At 39.0% G+C, this 18,462-nt stretch overlaps 1 protein-coding gene across 1 annotated transcript; it reads right to left on the bottom strand.

Annotated features, from left to right (window-relative positions):
- Positions 1–15,149: 15,149 nt before the first annotated feature.
- LOC109185213 lies at positions 15,150–16,109 on the bottom strand. The gene has a single exon (XM_019335195.1). The coding sequence runs from the start codon at positions 16,107–16,109 to the stop codon at positions 15,150–15,152; it is 960 nt and encodes a 319-aa protein (XP_019190740.1).
- Positions 16,110–18,462: the final 2,353 nt, after the last annotated feature.

Genomic DNA, 18,462 nt, shown 5'->3' with positions numbered 1-18,462 from the left:
AAGTTTGAGCTTCTTCCTCATGGCAAACTGCAAAAGCGTCTGAATGTGCTTAAGGGCCACCTCCGGAGAATGTGTCTTGCTTCCGAGCTTGATGATAATATTTCGTACCGGGTCCGCCATTGGAGAGATTTTTGTGAGAGGAGAAGTACAAATTACTGAAGGCAGATATGCTGAAAGAGGAAGAGTTTGAGTGCTGAGATGCTCGAAAAAACTGTTCTCTTCTTGGCCCGGTAACAAATAGACTAAGGGGTGAAGAACCCTAATCAATGCAGCTAGTCAAATATCATGCAGACGCGATTGATTGACACAACGGTACAACTTCTTTTTAGGAAGGAAACAGAACCCAAGGAAATTTGAATTTCAAAAAGAAATAAAATCTCTAAGATATCTCTTAAGATATATTAGGTTATAGAATCCACTTAACATAATAGAGAGGAGTCTTTAAAAGGAAGACAAGTCATAATTCTGACCCATATATGGAAAACTCCACTCCTCTCTGACTGACCAACTGCTTTATTAGTCAATTCTGCAAATTCCCAGAGCAGACCTGAGAATTTCAAAACGATTTGCATCTAGAGGCTTAGTCAGAATATCTGCCAGTTGTTTGTCAGTTTGAATATATTCCAATTCAATCTCCTTGGATTCAACCAGATCTCTGATGTAATGATGCCTGATATCAATATGCTTCGTTCTGGAATGTTGAACTGGATTCTTTGAAATATTAATAGCACTGACATTGTCACAATAGAGTGTCATAATCCATTGAGTAAAACCATAATCCAGCAACATCTGTTTCATCCATACTAACTGAGTACAACATCCACCTGCAGCTATGTATTCTGCCTCTGCGGTGCTTAGTGAGATTGAATTCTGTTTCTTGCTTAGCCATGATACTAAGTTCTTACCAATAAAGAAACATCCTCCGGAAGTACTCTTTCGATCATCAATATTTCCTGCCCAATCAGCATCACAGTATGCAACAAGACTCAGTTCACTGTCCTTGGAGTACCAGAGGCCATACATCATCGTTCCTTTAACATATTTCAGAATGCGTTTTGCAGCTATCAGGTGTGATTCCTTTGGGTCAGATTGATACCTTGCACAGATTCCAACACTGAACATTATGTCTGGTCGACTGGCTGTTAGATACAACAGACTGCCTATCAAGCTGCGATAGATTGTGTTATCCACTGATACGCCAGTTTCATCTTTCAATACTTTTGTGGAGGTGGAAATTGGTGTCCTGGATGATTTACATGATTCCAGATCAAACTTTTTAACAAGATTCTTAGCATACTTCTCTTGTGAAATAAAGTATCCCTAAGGACTTTGCTTGACCTGTAGACCTAAGAAGTATGTCAGTTGACCAACCATGGACATTTCAAACTCTTCCTTCATCACTTTTACTAACTCGTCAGTGTATTTCTGTAAGGTTGATCCAAACACGATGTCATCAACATAGATTTGGGCTATGGTTACATGACTTCCAGTAGTTTTTACAAACAGGGTTTTGTCAACACTTCCCCGTTTATACTCATGCTGGAGCAGATACTGTGTCAGTCGTTCATACCATGCCCGTGGGGCTTGTTTGAGACCATAGAGAGCTTTTCGAAGCTTATAGACATATGATGGATGATCTGGATCTTCGAAACCTTTAGGTTGAGCCACATAGATATCTTCGTGGAGATAGCCATTCAGGAATGCTGTCTTGACATCCATCTGAAACAGTGTGAATCCCAAAATACATGCGACAGCCAACAAAATCCTGATTGACTCGAGTCTAGCTACAGGAGCAAAAGTCTCATCATAGTCAATTCCTTCAATCTGAGTATACCCTTGAGCCACTAACCGAGCTTTGTTCCTTGTTATATTCCCAGCTTCATCAGTTTTATTTTTAAAGATCCACTTAGTTCCAATTACGTTGATACCATCAGGTTTTGAAACTAGATCCCAGACATGATTTCGCTCAAACTGATGTAGCTCCTCCTGCATTGCCTTGATCCACAGATAATCCTGTAAAGCTTCTTTAATACTTCTGGGTTCTATTTTTGAGGTATAGCAAGCAGACCCAGATACTTCTGTCAGATTATTTCTTATTCTGCTCCTGGTCTTCATCCCATCCGATGGATCTCTAATAACGTTATCTGATGGATGGTTTTTCTGAGTTCTGGTGGGTTTGTCTTTACCTGTATCACTTATGAGGTTTGTCTCTTGTTCCGAACTTTCTTGATCTTCATCTGACAATTTTTGTGGTTTGGGCTGACTGTTGCTATTAGTGGCAGTTGGGTCACTGAGAGGAAGCTCTGTCACTGAATCTGTCACTGTTGTGTCTACTGATTCTTCTGGACTGTCATCTATAACCACATTTACTGACTCCATCACAGGTTGAGTCCTCTTGTTGTAGACTCTGTAGGCACGACTGTTTGGAGAGTATCCAAGGAAGATGCTCTCATCACTCTTTGGTTCGAACTTCCCTCTTTGTTCTCTATCAGCCAGCACATAACATTTTGTCCCAAACACATGAAAATACTTCAGATTTGGCTTCTTACCCTTCCAGATCTCATATGGTGTTTTGGTTGTTCCTGGTCTAAGATAGACCTTATTTATGGTATGACAGGCTGTGTGTACTGCTTCAGCCCAGAAGCGCTGCGGCAGAAGCGAGGCATGTAGCATAACTCTAGCCATTTCTTGTAAAGTTCGATTCTTTCTTTCCACTACTCCATTATGTTGAGCAGTTCTAGGGGCTGAGAAATCATGTGATATATCGTGCTCGGAGCAGAAATATGATTATAGTGAGTTCTCAAATTCCTTTCCATGATCACTCCTCAATCTCTGAACTTTTATTATAGACTCATTCTTTTCCTTCTGAACTCTTATACACAGAGTTTTAAAGGCCTTGAAAGCTTCTGTCTTTTCTCTCAGAAAGTATACCCAGCTGTATCGAGAGAAATCATCTACACACACAAATATGTATTTCTTTCCCCCAATGCTTTCAGTCTGTGTTGGCCCCATGAGGTCTATGTGGACAAGATCTAGGCACTTCTCAGTGGTGATGCCTCTTACTGCTTTGTGTGGAGTTCTGATTTGTTTCCCAATAGCACATGCACCATAGATTTTTTCCGGATCTATTCTGATCTTAGGTACACCTTTCACTGCTTCCAGTTTTATTAACTTATCCATATCTCTGAAGTTTACGTGACCCAGTCGTCTATGCCAGAGTTTTGATTCATCAGATTTGGATAGGTGACAAGTAGTTCCATTTGCCAAAACAGAACAATTGTCTGAGGACCGAGTTCCTTCCATGACTAGTTGATTTGCTTTGTCACTACTCTGCAGCAGTTACGATCGAAGCACACATTCCAATTTTGGCCACACAACTGACTGATGCTAATTAGATTCGCTTTCAACCCACTGACTAGCAAGACTTCTTCTAATTGAGGTAAACCTGGTACATTTAGGATACCTTTCCCAACTATTTTCCCTTTTTGTCCATCTCCATATGTTACAGCTCCACTGCTGGGTTGAACAGCCATCAGACACTTAACATTTCCTGTCATATGTCTGGAACACCCACTGTCAAAATACCATCTAGCGTCAGTTGTAGATGCAGTCAGAACAATGGTGGGGTAGCAGATAACTTCTGACTTCCTGACCCAAACCTGTCTAGTGAATGGTGTAATGGTCTTATTCTGATATTTTTCATTCCTTTGATCTCTGTAGAAAAAATAACACTCAGGCCGAGTATGACCTTTTGTTTGACAGTAGTGACAAATAGGGGTGTAATATTTAACTTTGACAATCTTATTTTTAAACCTTGAATAATGAGATTGATGAGTTAATTTGGCCAGGCCAGTATCAGCAGTCTGGTCGTACCTCCTTCCCTTGTTCTGCACTGACTGAGATGACTGTCCTTGTTCATAGTTGTGATCAGCTGTGGTCTTAGACATACCCTCTTTGATGAACTTAGGTGCGTTATTCGAAGATTCACCTCGTTCAAATCCCAGACCCTTTTTATCATTAGGATTTCTGCCAGAGTCTAGAATCTTATCTAGAGTAGATGTAGTGTCCATCATCTGGATATGAGTAGATGTAGTGTCCATCATCTGGATATTTTTCTTCAGACTCTCCAATTCCTTGATCAGTTTTCCTTCTCTGGACCTTATCTGAGTGATGAGATCTTCTTTTATGACTAGATCTATATTCAGTTTCTTTAGAAGATCATCTCTTTGCTTCAGCTCTTCATTCAGATTCCTATTCACTTTCACAAGTTGTTCCCAGCTAGCAACAAGTTTTGCAAATTCTGTTTCAAGTTGAGTATGTCTCTCTTCAAAATCATCAGTTGATATGTACGATTCTTCATCTGATTGTTCAACGTCTGACTGAAGGTCTGTAGCAGTAAAGAAAGCTACAAAGTTTCCCACATTATCATCTGACTGATCATTTGAAGTTTCCTCCTCATCATCGCTTAAAGTAGCTACAGACATAGCCTTTTTCCTCTTGAGATACGTTGCACATTCAACCTGTATGTGACCATATCCTTCACATTCCCTACACGACCGGTTGAGGGATTGACCTGTGTCTGTGGAACTGTTTCTGTTTTGTCTGGTTTGACCAGTCTGAGATTGATTGTTCTGTGAGAAAGGTGCTGTTTCAGCCTTTTGATATGAGGAGTTGTTGCCTTTGTATTGTGTCCAGGTAGACTGACCTTGACCCTTTCTGTTGAAACCTTTTAAGATTTTCTTGAAATTCTTGGTTAGAAGAGCCAAGGTTTCATCATCTATGTCGTCTGTGTCAGATTCTCGATCAGCCTCAGCCATAAAGGCCACTGACTTTCCTTTTCTGTTGCTTCCAAGATCATCATCAGCAAGAACTTCTAGTTCATATGTGTGTAAGCTTCCCATAAGTTCTCCGACAGTCTTCTTTTCCCAACCTGTGTGTTCCTGAATAGCAGTTACTTTCATCCGAAAGCGTTTAGGTAAAGATCGAAGGATCTTTTTGACCACTCTCTCATCAGTGAAAGGTTCTCCAAGAATTGAGGCTCGGTTCATAAGATTCTGAATCCTACTGTGTAAGGTCGAAATGATTTCTTCTTCAGTCATTCTGAGTGCTTCGAATTCTGACAGAACCATTTGTAGCTTTGACTGTTTGACATCACTAGTTCCTTCAAATCTGGTTTCAAGAATTTCCCATACCCGTTTAGCCTCTTTTACTCCTGTGACAAGAGTAAAAACATATTCATGCAAAGATCCTACAATTGAATTTAATGCCTTGTTGTTTAGATCTGAGGCATTCATTTCATCGTCTGTCCAAGTCTCCATGGGCTTATCTTCAGTAACTCCTTGTGCATTCTGAGTAGTGGGACGACTCCAACCAGTTAGGACCGTACGATAAACCCTGGTACCTTGTGCTTGAAGATATATCTCCATGCGAGCCTTCCAGAAGGAGTAGTTATGACCATCTAGTTCTGGTGGTTTCATACTTGCATCCATCCTGAATACAAACAACCAGCCAACGAACACACATAAAAAACTTGCGAAAGACAGAGAGAATGCAAAACTAAAAACAACCCGTCGGATCAAGTCACTATGTAGACTTAAAAGCTCTGATACCATATGTAATTTTGCATGTTCTCTTTTTAGATAGATTAACAGGATTAATCAACTGTCAGAGATTACTGATTGATTTAGTTACGAAGTCAGTCAGTAATAATAAATCGTGGAGAAGATGTAAGAGAAAGATAACAGCACAAACCCAACGACACAGAATATTTACCCAGTTCGATACAGTGTGTATCTACGTCTAGGGGATGATCACATAGGCGTCCAATCCACTAAATCATAATCCAATGTACAAAGGTAGATATATAATAATCTTACCCAAGTGCCCCACACAAGGTACATACCTAGTCTACACAGGTTTAGTGGATTGTTGAAGATGGAGAGCCATGCATACAGAAGTCCAATGAAATCCCTTCACTTGGAGAGCCCACTCTGATGCAGTCCACTTCAATGAAGCTCTTTACAGTTGTTCCCACAACAGTGTGATCACAGTGTCCTGAGCAGCAGTGATTCTTCTCAAGTTCATCATCTTAATCACCATGAACATATTGTATTGAGAAGATACATGACAATCAAAGATCTAATCTCATATAGCAGATGGGGAGTGTTTCTTCATACTTTCGGCGTAACCCTAAATCTCTTCGAGTAAGGGTACTTATAGATTCTTCAATAAACTCTCTCCATAAAAGACTTTGATTGTAGAAGGTAGGACTATAAAAGAGGAATGTAATCTCAGAAGATTAGGTCCATACCTTTCTTGAAAATATATGCTGATCTTCTTTCCAAACTTGTCTGATAATACCGCGTACAGTCTTTTAGAAATCAGCTTCCTAAATCAGATCTTCAGTGTCAGTCCTTCTGTTGTTGCTTCTGATTGATCAGTCATCTGTAGAGCTGGACGGACAAACTCTAAACCTATCTTAGTATGCCATAATAATATTGCCAATTATAATATGGGGTTTTTGAATATTTAAAAACACTAACAATAACGAATGTAATTATTTTTTTTATAATGATTTTTTTTTTGGAATAAGCTTTATAGACGTCTAAATCTAAATTAATTAAATGCATATGTATTATTTTTTTGTTGTAGCTACTAATTTATTTAATTTAATAAAAGTAATAATGTGGGGTACTTACTTTTCATCCACAACAATAAAACAATGATTTTTTTTTGTTTTTTTTTTTTAAAATTTACATTCGTTGTTGAGACAAATTGTTTCGGGAGTTTGTCAATGACAATTGCTGTCAATAGAGGATGACAATAAACAATTCTTCAGAAGTTTTCATGCATTAATAAAATTTTAAGAATGATGTGTAAACTTGTTCAATTGGAGATTTGGAGCCAGTGGGATGTCAATAATAGTACAATATTTGTAAAGTAATGTACAAATGTAACATTATAGATATACATACAAAGAATATTAATACCATAATGACCTAAATTATTCCAATAATGCAAAAGCATAATTGAAATATTGAGTCTGGTTCTAAATAATTAAAAGAAGATTAATTATTTGACCAAAATCATTTCAGATAATTTTCGGTTAACCGACCGAACCGAAAAAGTTAGGTTAACCGTTTTTAACCGAACTTTTTCGGTTCGGTTAATGGTTAAAGGTTTTTCCAAAGCTCGGTTAACGGTTAATTCGATTCGAAAGTGTCGGTTAACCAAATTAATTGAAATTTTTAATATATATATAATGTATTAAATATTTAAATGTAATATGTTTATAGTGTTGTTACGATATTTTTTTTGTATATTTTGTTATGAATTTATTATTATATGTATTATTTTAATTGAATTTATTATTTTAGGTGTTATTTTTAAGATTTTAAATTTTAACTTAAAAAAGTTCGGTTAATCGGTTAATCGAATTTTTTTTTTTTTTTTGGTTCGGTTAATTCGGTAACACAAACTTCGGCTCGGTTAACGGTTAAAGTTTTAAAAATTTCGGTTAAATCGGTTCGGTTAAAATGGTTCGATTAACTGATTGAACGCCCATAGACTGTCGACCGTGTTAGTTGAGTTCAACCCTTGTTAGATTCGAGATATGGAGCTGTGACTTACCATGGAGGGATGTGGCTACATGGTTAATGTCCACCTACTTATCACCAAATGGTTTTAAATAGGAAATGACTACCAGATAGCCAAATAACTTTGTGATTAAGCGTGCTTAACTTACACCAGTCATAGGATGATCGGTAACCAACTGGAAGTAAGCATAGTGCAACGTTGAGATCCAATAATGGTTTCATAGCCAAGGTCACGGGTTCGAATGATGGCGAGACAAAAATTGAGTCTAGTCCTGGATGGGATGTGGGCGTAGGTCGGGCCAAGTCTAGTCCCAAGAGGGGGATGATGACACAAAGGTTAAGGACTGAGTCAAGCATGCTGAGCAACTGGGCCTGGTGATCAAAGGTTGTGCAAGTGCTAGAAGGGAGATTGTTGGGCGTCGGCCGAGTTCAGCCCCTGCTCGATTCGAGACGTGGCGCTATGGCTTAACATGGAGGGATGTGGTTAAATGGTTAATGTCCACCTACTTATCACCAATTGGTTTTAAGTAGGATATGACAACTAGATAGGCAAAGAACTCTATGGTTAAGCGTGGTTGACTTACAACCATCATAGGACGGGTGACCCACTAGGAAGTAAGCATAGTGCAGCGCTGAGATCCAACAATTGGTATCAGAGTCGAGGTCACGGGTTCGAATATTTGGCGAGGAAAAAGCCGAGTCCAGTCCCGGATGGGATGCGACCGTAGGTCGGGCCATGTCCAGTCCTTGGAGGGGGATGATGGGTGCGGAGGGTAAGGACCGAGTCAGGCATGCTGCACAACTGAGCTTCGTGATCAAAGGTTGCAGTGGGTGCTGGAGGGGCATTGTTAGGCGTAGGCCGTGTTGACCAAGTTCAGCCCTTGCTCAATTCGAGACGTAGCGCTGTGGTTTACCATGGAAGAATGTGGTTAAATGATTAATGTCTACCCACTTATCACCAATTGGGTTTTAGTAGGATACAACAACCAGATAACCAAAAAACTCCGTGGTTAAGCGTACTTGACTAACATCAGTCACATGATAAGTGACTCACTAAGAAGTAAGCATAGTGCATCACTGAGATCCAATATGCACTTGTTACAATTTAGACTGCTTCACAGAAGTATCTCCTTCGTACAACTCTTTGAGAATGTCCAAGCTTCCTTGGCTTGAGTACAACCTGCAATGAGGGTGAATTGACTTTCATCTAGACTTCCCATAATCGTATTCAAATCTTTGTTGTTTTTCTCGCTGACAATGATATCTTCTAGAGTCCATTGATCTTGTGACACCACTTCAACAGTTTGATATGCTTTTGTATGAGTAGGATCATCCATCCTTGAATTACCGAATTCTAGACATTGACACATTGAGCTTGTAGATACACCTTTGTACGAGCCTTTCAATAGGCATAATTTGAGCCCACGAGTTGAGGAGGTCTAGCATGCCCTTCCATCCTATGATCTGAAATGATACTACAAAGAGAATGCATGAGCAGAGATAGGAAAAACAGAATAATAGAGAATTCACAAATTCTTCGAAACAAATGAGCCAAGAAAGAGGTCAAGAAGAAGATTCTTGGAACCCGCTCTGATACCAAGTGAAATTCGTGGCAATTAGCCAAGAGTCTAATTACTTATGAGTGGTCTAAGTATTAGTTAAACCGAAAAGTAACAAACTAGGTAAAGTGCTTATTTCCTTCTAGCATACAAACACAAAACTACACCTAGAACTATCATACTGAGTTAGTTTGCGAAATTAAAGAACAGTTAATGAAATAGACGTAGTAAATGAGACACAAGAATTGGTAACCTATTTCAGAGTACGCATACTCCTACATCGGGGACATCCAATGGAAAAGTGCTTATTTCCTTCTAGCATACAGACACAAAACTACACCTAGAACTATCATACTGAGTTAGTTTGCGAAATTAAAGAACAGTTAATGAAATAGACGTAGTAAATGAGACACAAGAATTGGTAACCTATTTCAGAGTACGCATACTCATACATCGGGGACATCCAATGGAAAAGACTACCCAATACTCCAATAATTTCAAGGAAGCGTTGCACCGAATCAACAAGAAGAACATGGAGGACTCAATAGAATAACTCTAAGGACATAACTAAGTTGAAGAGCTCCTTATATGAAGAATTCACTTGCGATCTCCCGACCTTCAGAATTGAGGCCCCCCCCTCAATTGCAGCTTCAATGACTCATGTCAATTCTATGTGGATTTACCGCCCGTAATCAATAAAGATTGTAGATATTGACTTGATGTTAATTTCTTGTGAGCTTCAAAGAGAATAATCAAGTCATCTGTTTAGCTTTGTGTTTATCTCAAAGTGTATCAACCTCTCTGTGTAAATTTCTCGATGTATCTTCAATGAGGATAAGATAGCCCTTAAATTGATGATCTCCGCAAAACTCTGAGTGGCTAAAACTATCTTGAAATTTACTTTGAACATTCTTTCAACTGGTCCAGTCTTTAGTTTTCAAAGCTAAGGGGTGAACTAAATCCTGCCATAGCAGACTCTAGTGCAAACTCTTATCTATTTATTACAAGGATTGGATTACATGTTGAACATTTGCTTTGTTCTATAAAACTTTAACAACATAGAGGGGTAAAAGATATATCTTTGTAAAATATTTTTTTAATATTCATTTTAGTAACATTTTTATAATTTAAGAAAGTAAAAATGTTATTATATTTAAAAAAAAAATTAGTAACTTCTTTTATTTTTAGTAGATATTCTTACTATTCATCATATTTTTCTATAAATATACAAATAACAATTTACAAATAAAAGTTTTAATGGGTTCACAATTTTTTTTTTTTTTTTGAATGAAGGTTAAATTGTTTATAAGATTTTAATATTAAATTATTCGACAATTAATATTTTATTTATTGACATTTCAGTTATGTTTCCTTAAATACTATACATTCTAATTCAAAAGTTCATGACGTTTGATAAATGAACTATTAATATATCTGTAAGATTGAATATTAGAAAATATTACAAAAATTCTTAGGAAAAGCAAAAAAATTAAAAATGAATAAAAAGCCATAGAAAAAAAAGTAAATTAAAAAAATAAAATCGTGTGTGCGCACGCATATATAGTGTGGCACTGTGGCAGAAGAAGGAATAATATCCAAAATATGGCACACATAACTAAAGCTGACTGTTGACTAAATAGGTTGAGAAATTTGACTTTGAATTGGAAAGGAGCCATCAATTCTTTCTAAAATTAGCAAGTTGACGGTTACATCTAAGTTCCTTCAAACAGTGACACGTCTGTCCTTTTCAAACTCCAAATAATGTCTCAACGGCAAATTATTGTGTGAATCACAGTTGAAAACAATATTGTTTTGTTTAAAAAAAATCATTTGTACCAAGACTATATGGTTTAATGGTACTCGAGTTGGACTTTCATTTGGAAGGTTGTGAGTTCTCTCATCAGTGGAGACGTTATTGGTTCTTTGTGTTTTAGTAGGTTGAAAAAGTATATGAACAGATACTACATTGTAATAGAGCCAATAGTATTCAAAATAATGGCGTTTGTTGCAGTTGTTTATGCGTTAGAATAATGTACTTTATGGCTAAGTCAAATTTCTCAACCTACTACTAGTGATCATCCATCTAGGATGATCAATGGCTAAAATAAATGACGAGATCAATTTTTAAATATTAGTACAAGAGAATTAATTTAGGGATTCTATGTATCTATTTCTTTAATGTAACAAATCTAAGACCAAATATGTACTGTACTTTTTGCAAATTAGCACCAGTAACTCAATTGCACATGAGACACTAACAACAAAAAAGAAACGGACAAGCAATAAAGACAAAGACAATGAAAGAATATCCAAAAGCGAATTAACAAAATTTAGAGTAATTTCAACCAAAAGTAGTATCTACTACTTAATACCGTACCAACTATTGGGGTATTACTAGGGATGGCAACAGGGCGGGGCGGGGGCGGGGCGTATACTCCCTGTTCCCGTCCCCGAAACCGTCGGGGAAATTAAAAATAGCCCCATCCCCGTTCCCGCAAGGAATATATGCTGAAAAAATCCAATAATAATAATCCTACGAAAAGGATTATTATTTTATAGAAATATTGGGAAGGAAAGGACGAACGGATGTGGTGTAGGTTCGGGTTGGTGGTTAACACGAGTCGAGTGAAACGCTCTTTCCTTAAAATCTTATTTGCTACCTCCCACAAGTGCTAGGAGCGTTGTAGCCTAAGTTTCCTAGGATAAAACGTACTACGGTTCAATTGTTTGAGCACTCAAACAAAGAACCCGGCGAACTAGAGCAAAGCTTAGAACACAATTGGCTAGAAAGGAGTAGAAGCAGAAAATATGATTTCATTGTTGTTAAATCTGCTGCTCTACTATCAACTTATATAGGAGGAGGTGACGTAAATAGCCTTCATTCTTGGCATTTAAACTCAAGTTTAAAACTTGTTTGTAACCTTCAAAACTGACTATTCAACATGGGGATTAATTCTAGAATTTAAAATTCAAATTAACTACTGATGCCAATTTTCCGGGCGACATTCGTGCCCGCAAGTGCTAACGTACACGAGTCAAGCATTTTCAGACCCTTGCACGCGAGAGAGAACCTCTATGCTATACGATTCAATAAGCCTTAGAAGAGCTCTTGTATAAATAATGGTGCAAACTCACTTCTCAACCAATGTGAGACAAAAGCTTCCTTTTTACCTTCAATTTTCCAACTCAAATGGGTCTACTTTGAGAATCAATTTCTCATTCACCCATTATCCATTTTGAGCGTACAATTTATCAATCTCTTCGTCTCACTACGAAGAACCCGAATCCACTTTGACCCAACCCAAATCGAAGGTGGACACCACTAATAATTGTACCACAAAATAGTTAGTTAAAACGCCATTTATGCTATTTTTTCCAACAACCCCAATGGAAAATTAAAAATAGTCCTCATCTCCGTCCCCGCAGGGAATTAAGCGGGGACGGGAATTCCCATCCCCGATCAATACTTAGTCAACATATTAAATTAGTGTAATTTTTAATTTTAAAACTTAAAAATCTATGTTTTATTTATTTGTTAATTATTATAATTATTTGGGGACGGGGCGGGGCCAGGAGGGTATCCCCATCCCTGTTCTCCGAAATTTTTTTTCATCCCCGTCCACGTCGGGACGGGGTTGGGGATTCCTATCGGGCACGGGACAAATTTTTATCCCTAGGTATTACCAACTGTGGTCCTCCAACTTTAAAATTGTCAGTAGACATTCTCCTAGTTGCAAAAAATAATCACCCGTGATTTTCCGTTAGATTTTCTGTCAAATAAGTGTTAAGTTTGAAGGAAAATTTTTCTGTTAATCGTGCAATGGGCATATTATAACTAGTATAAAATAAAAATTATAAAATAAGACTGAAAATCCAAACGTGATCTTAAGAAGTTTTATTTTAATATATTTTTTAATTTGTGGGGGAATTAATCTGAAATTGGGATATTGCAATGAAGCTTCATAGTGTTCTTGATCAGATGAAACTTTTCCAAAGTAAGTAATAATGGATAAACATAAGTGATTGAAAGCAAGCAGTAATGCATTCCAAGTACGCAACATATTCATGAAATTATTGGATTATTGATACGATTTTTTTTTTTTTTTCTCTTGGAAGTGGGGGAGGGGGGTTTGGTGTTGGTAAATTATTGGGGTTTGAGATTGAATTAGGATAAAAGCAAGTTGAATTCTTTTTCTAAACACCTTATCTTTTTTTTTTTTTTTTTTTTTTTTTGGTTCTCTAAACACCTTATCTAGTTTAATCTTGAATCACAATTTTCTCGTCCTTAATAGCTACAAACCTTTTTCAGCGGTGTACATGTCTGCCTGATTTGATTGGCCTTACTTGGCATGACTTGTAAATGGTGTTGGCGGCTATGCAGTTTGCTTTGTTTGAAAACTAGATCTACTGATTTTTATTTTGGTAGGATTGAAAGACTGCAAAAAGAGAAAAATATACTCTAATGCTCCACATCAAGATCAGACATTCAAGGCGTCAAAAAAGGGAAAATTTTTGTTGGAATTTTTAGTATAAAATAACATAGAAAGTGACTATTTTGTGATACAAATATATGTGGGGTCCATTTCTGATTTGGGTCGAGTCAAATTAGATTCGGATTCTTCGTAGTAAGACGAAGAGATTAAAATATTGTATGCTCAAAACGGATAATGGGCGAATGAGAAATTGATTCTCAAAGTAGACCCATTTGATTGGAAATGAAGGTGGGAATGTTTTGTAAAATCACTTGTCCCACATTGGTTTGGGAAGTGAGTTTGCACCTGATGGGGATGTAATTTTGCATTTCCTCTTTTTAAACAGATTAACTGGAATAATCAACTGACGAAATGGACTGACTGATTCAGCGATGAAGTCAGTAAGTAATAACAAATCATAGAGAAGTTTAAAGAAAAGATAACAGCACAAAGCCAAAGACACAGAATGTTTACCTAGTTCGATACAGTGTGTATCTACGTCTGGGGGACGATCACATAGGCGTCCAATCCACTAAATCATAATCCAATGTACAAAGGTAGATATCCAATAATCTTACCCAAGTGCCCCACACAAGGTACATACCAGTCTACACAGGTTTAGTGGATTGTTGAAGGTGGAGAGCCATGCATACAGAAGTCCAATGAAATCCCTTCACTTGGAGAGCCCACTCTGATGCAGTCCACTTCAATGACGCTCTTTACTGTTGTTCCCACAACAGTGTGATCACAGTGTCCTTTTGTTTAAGCAGCAGTGATTCTTCTTAAGTTCATCATCTTAATCACCATGAACATGTTGTATTGAGAAGAGGCAAGATAATCAAAGATCTAATCTCATAAAGCTGATGCGGAGTGTTTCTTCTCGCTGAAGGCGTAACCCTAATTCACTTCGAATGAGGATACTTATAGATCCATCGATAGAACACTCCTTCCATAGATGTCTTTGATTGTAGATGGTAGGACAATATTTGAAGAATGTAATCTTAAAGATTCGGTCCATACCTTTCCAAAGCAGATACGCTGATCTTCTTTCCAAATCTATCTTCTGTAAAACCGCGTACAACTTTTAAGAAAACAGCTTCCTAAAACAGATCTTCAGTGTCAGTCCTTCTGTTGTTGTGTCTGATTGATCAGTCCTCTGTAGAACAAAACTGACATTAAGCTAATCCTATCTTAGTATGCCATAATAATATTGCCAATTATAAGTTAGGGTTTTTTTCGAGCAAATAAAACACTAACAAACCCCCCCTTTGGCTATTATTTGGCAAAACAACTCGACTACGTAAAAAGAAGTATAATACTGCAAAAGACTAAGATAGGATATCAAAAACAAAACAGACCCAATATTCGATTACATAGCAGAGATAAAATAAACTAAGACACATTCTTCAAACAATAGATGCCATCACAGTCAATCGCCCAGCCAGGGCCAGAAGGTACACAAACACAAACAACCCCCCCTAAGTTCATACTCCCCCTTTTTGCAAAAGAGAGCCAAAGCCAGGTCAAGCGTTGGAGAGAGTCTCACTGTCAGACTTCACAGGATCAGCAGCAGTGGCCTCAGTTAGGCTTAAACGAAGAAGAACAATGGCCAATTCCGTGCGAGCCCCTGTTAGCTGTTTAGCGATTATGCCATGAACTGTCTCGAGCTCAGAGACTCTCGCCTTCAATTGGATAGAGAGTTGAAGATCTCGTGCATGTGGTGAGTCATCCGCCACTGTATCAGTCTCAGGATTGGAGGGGGCAGTCACCGGTGTAACATCGCATATATGATCTCCAGTCAATAGACGCCGGTCAACCGTGTAGAGAAGGGTCGGACTGATCACCTCACTCGCCATAGGCTCAAGGCCCTGAGATGTAAGAATTCCAAAGATCAAATTAGGAAAGGGAAACCGTACCTTTTGTTCTCTCGGGTGAATCAGAGTGAGAATATGATAATAGATCCACGACCCAAGATTAAAGGACATCTTGGTTCCAATTCTGAATAAGAGACTAGCCAGTTGCTTGCCGACAGTGTGGAAATGCGCCGAAGGGAGCCAGTTATGCAGAGCAAGACGATGAAGAATCACATACTTGGAGGTGAGCTGAGAGCTAGGTAGAGTATCCTTATCACCAGTAGGCCATCTGTCAGCTTGTCCACCAGTGATCGTTTTGGCCACTGCATCCCAGTCAGTGATAGCTTCCTCTTGGACTCCTTGCAGACCATAGTACTCGTTAATCTTGTCAGGGCCAAACACATACCATTTCCCACGAATGAAAATCTGCATTGGACGCACCCCAGACAAATTATCCATCTCATCATTGAGATTACAGTAAAATTCGTAGGTGAGCAGCTTTGAATAAGGACATATGGCAGTGACAGTCTTCAGCAGACCCACTTCTCTCAGCAAAGGCAGAACATCACAGACCGAATTCATCTGGTTTTCATCAACAGATCTTTGGACAATCAGATCTCTTCTGACCATGGTGGACCACTTGTCTTGAGCAGTAGGGGAAACAAACTGAGGTCTTTAAATGGATGTGTCAGGGCTTTCAACAGCTTGAACCTCAGGTGTAATGCTCCGACCTCTGGCACGGGTAGCAGGTTTCACTTTTCTGGTGGAAGATGTGGGGACAACAGTTGGTTGAGCAGCAACAGAACCCTTTTGCTTAACAGAAGACCGTAGAGTCTTAAACACTTGTTGAACAGGAGGATTGGTCTCAGGTTTTGCAGGCTCACTAGACTTCATTTTCTTCTCTGGTTGATCTACATCAGCAATGTCCTCACCAGATTCAACCACAACCTTCACAGGAACATTCTTTCTTTTCGACCTTCTTGTCTCCTTGGATGGGGAGTGGACATGAGACACAGAGTGACTAGAATCAGACACATGAGCAGATGAACCACCAAGGATATTAGTGACCTCTCGTATTTTGAATGTGGTGGAATCAGGATGAGCAGTAGCCTCAATAGTTGGAACCTGAGATGTAGGAGCTTGGGTGCCATAGACTTCAGCTAGTATTTTTTTTTATCTTCACTCGAGGATTCAGATGGGTGAATCTCTCGGTATGGTTGTGGAATGGAAGCAAAAGGTAAACCAGCAAAGTGTCGCACAAATTCCAGGCTTTCACCTAATGATGTGGAAGTGTAGACTGGGATTCCACCCTTTCTTCTCAGACTTAAAGGGGCCTGAGAGATTAACAGTCTCAACATGAGCAGGTAAAACAGAAAATTCATCAGCAGGTACAGCAAAAGAATCATCAGCAGGACAAATTTCTTTAGGATCATCAGCAATCACAGCAGGGGACAGATCAATATTATCAGTAGAGAACACAACCAGACTCGGATTGTTGGACTCATCAATCGGTTTGTCTTCCTCTACAGACGCTTTAAGAGACTCACTATTCAAGGGATCAGACTTCTCAACAGGTAAGCAAGGAGGATCAACAGATACAGATGATTTCTTAGAGACTAAAGCAGGCACATTCTCAGAATCAACAGGAACAATAGATGGGGCAGCATTAGACACTAGATCCTCAGGTTTATCAGGTGAAATTTCTATAGGGGATTCAGAGGAATTTGACCTGTTTCGCAGAATCTCAATACGATGTCTGGCTTCATTCTCAGCAGCCTGAAGATACAGGGGTTGAGCAATTTCTCGACGACGGGAGATTTCTTCAGACTCAAGGGCTCTTTGAGGAAAGTAATGGAGGAATGCCCCAGCGCGATTTCCATCTGAGGGCTCTGGAATAGACGCCGGATTAATGTCATCACCTGCTTCGGAGGCCAACAGCAATAGTTCACTAGTGTCATCGTCGGAATAGTCGGCATAAAACTCTGGATAATCAGACAGACTGTAACACCCCCCAAAAACAAGACCTAAAAACAAGTCTTAACACATGCAGATTAACACAAACACTAGCACAGCGGAAGAAAACGGAAACTGGATAAAAGAAATCCAAAACAGGGGTGTTATGCCACGTCTACCACACCCGGTAAATGCTAAGGCGAACAATCTGCAAGTGTATAACTATCCCAAAACATCAAACTACAAACAGTCTAAAACCATTGGCTCGCAGGCCACAAAAACACAATCTAAAGGTACAGGCGCTTAGCTACCGGCTCTAGACATCGCGCTCGACTACTCAACACCTGAAAGAACACAAAAATAAACATCGGGGCGATGCCCGGTCAGCGAAAGATGCTGGTAACCCACCAATACCGTTAAGTATCATAAATAGGTAGATATAAGATATTAAAACCATTTTCGAAACGGAATACACATATATAAGTCAAAAGCCGAGATCAAAAGACAACACAAGACTCACCACTCACAAGGATAACACCAGGAACACATCCCAACCACAAAGGTTAACCATACACAAGGATAAAGACTCACCCAACGGCAACACATGCCAAAACACCACAAACCTCCGTGACTACACACGTCACGAGAGAAGATCACACAACAACGGCTACACAAGTCCTCGTGACATCACCCATCACGAGTTGATATGCCTTCCTTATTCACTGTTCCAACCTTATGGCTACCCCCATCCTTGTACCTTCAAAGCCAACCATTACCTCCAGAAATCCCCTGTATAGCCAAGTCAAACCTTATTCCGCCGGGACCGTCGTCCCCCACCTATAACCACCAACGAAAACCCACCAATCACGGCAACACATGCCCGGATAACACAATGTTATCCCCCAATCACGTGGACTCAGCCACAGCTCCATAATCACGTCACGGCCACCACGAGGACCGCTGCAATACCTTGGTGACTAGCGTCCCATACCACTAATCGTGCAATCCAGGTAGAGCCACACACGCACCA

Source organism: Ipomoea nil, unplaced genomic scaffold (assembly GCF_001879475.1).
Source record: "Ipomoea nil cultivar Tokyo-kokei standard unplaced genomic scaffold, Asagao_1.1 scaffold1317, whole genome shotgun sequence".
In the NCBI taxonomy this organism is placed as follows: Eukaryota; Viridiplantae; Streptophyta; class Magnoliopsida; order Solanales; family Convolvulaceae; genus Ipomoea; species Ipomoea nil.
The sequence above is the reverse complement of the archived record's forward strand: the minus strand, read 5'-3'. Positions and strand labels throughout refer to the sequence as shown.

Excerpts from the sequence above, each read along its gene's own strand:
- LOC109185213 (XM_019335195.1), bottom strand. The coding sequence starts at position 16,109 with ATGGTCAGAAGAGATCTGATTGTCCAAAGATCTGTTGATGAAAACCAG.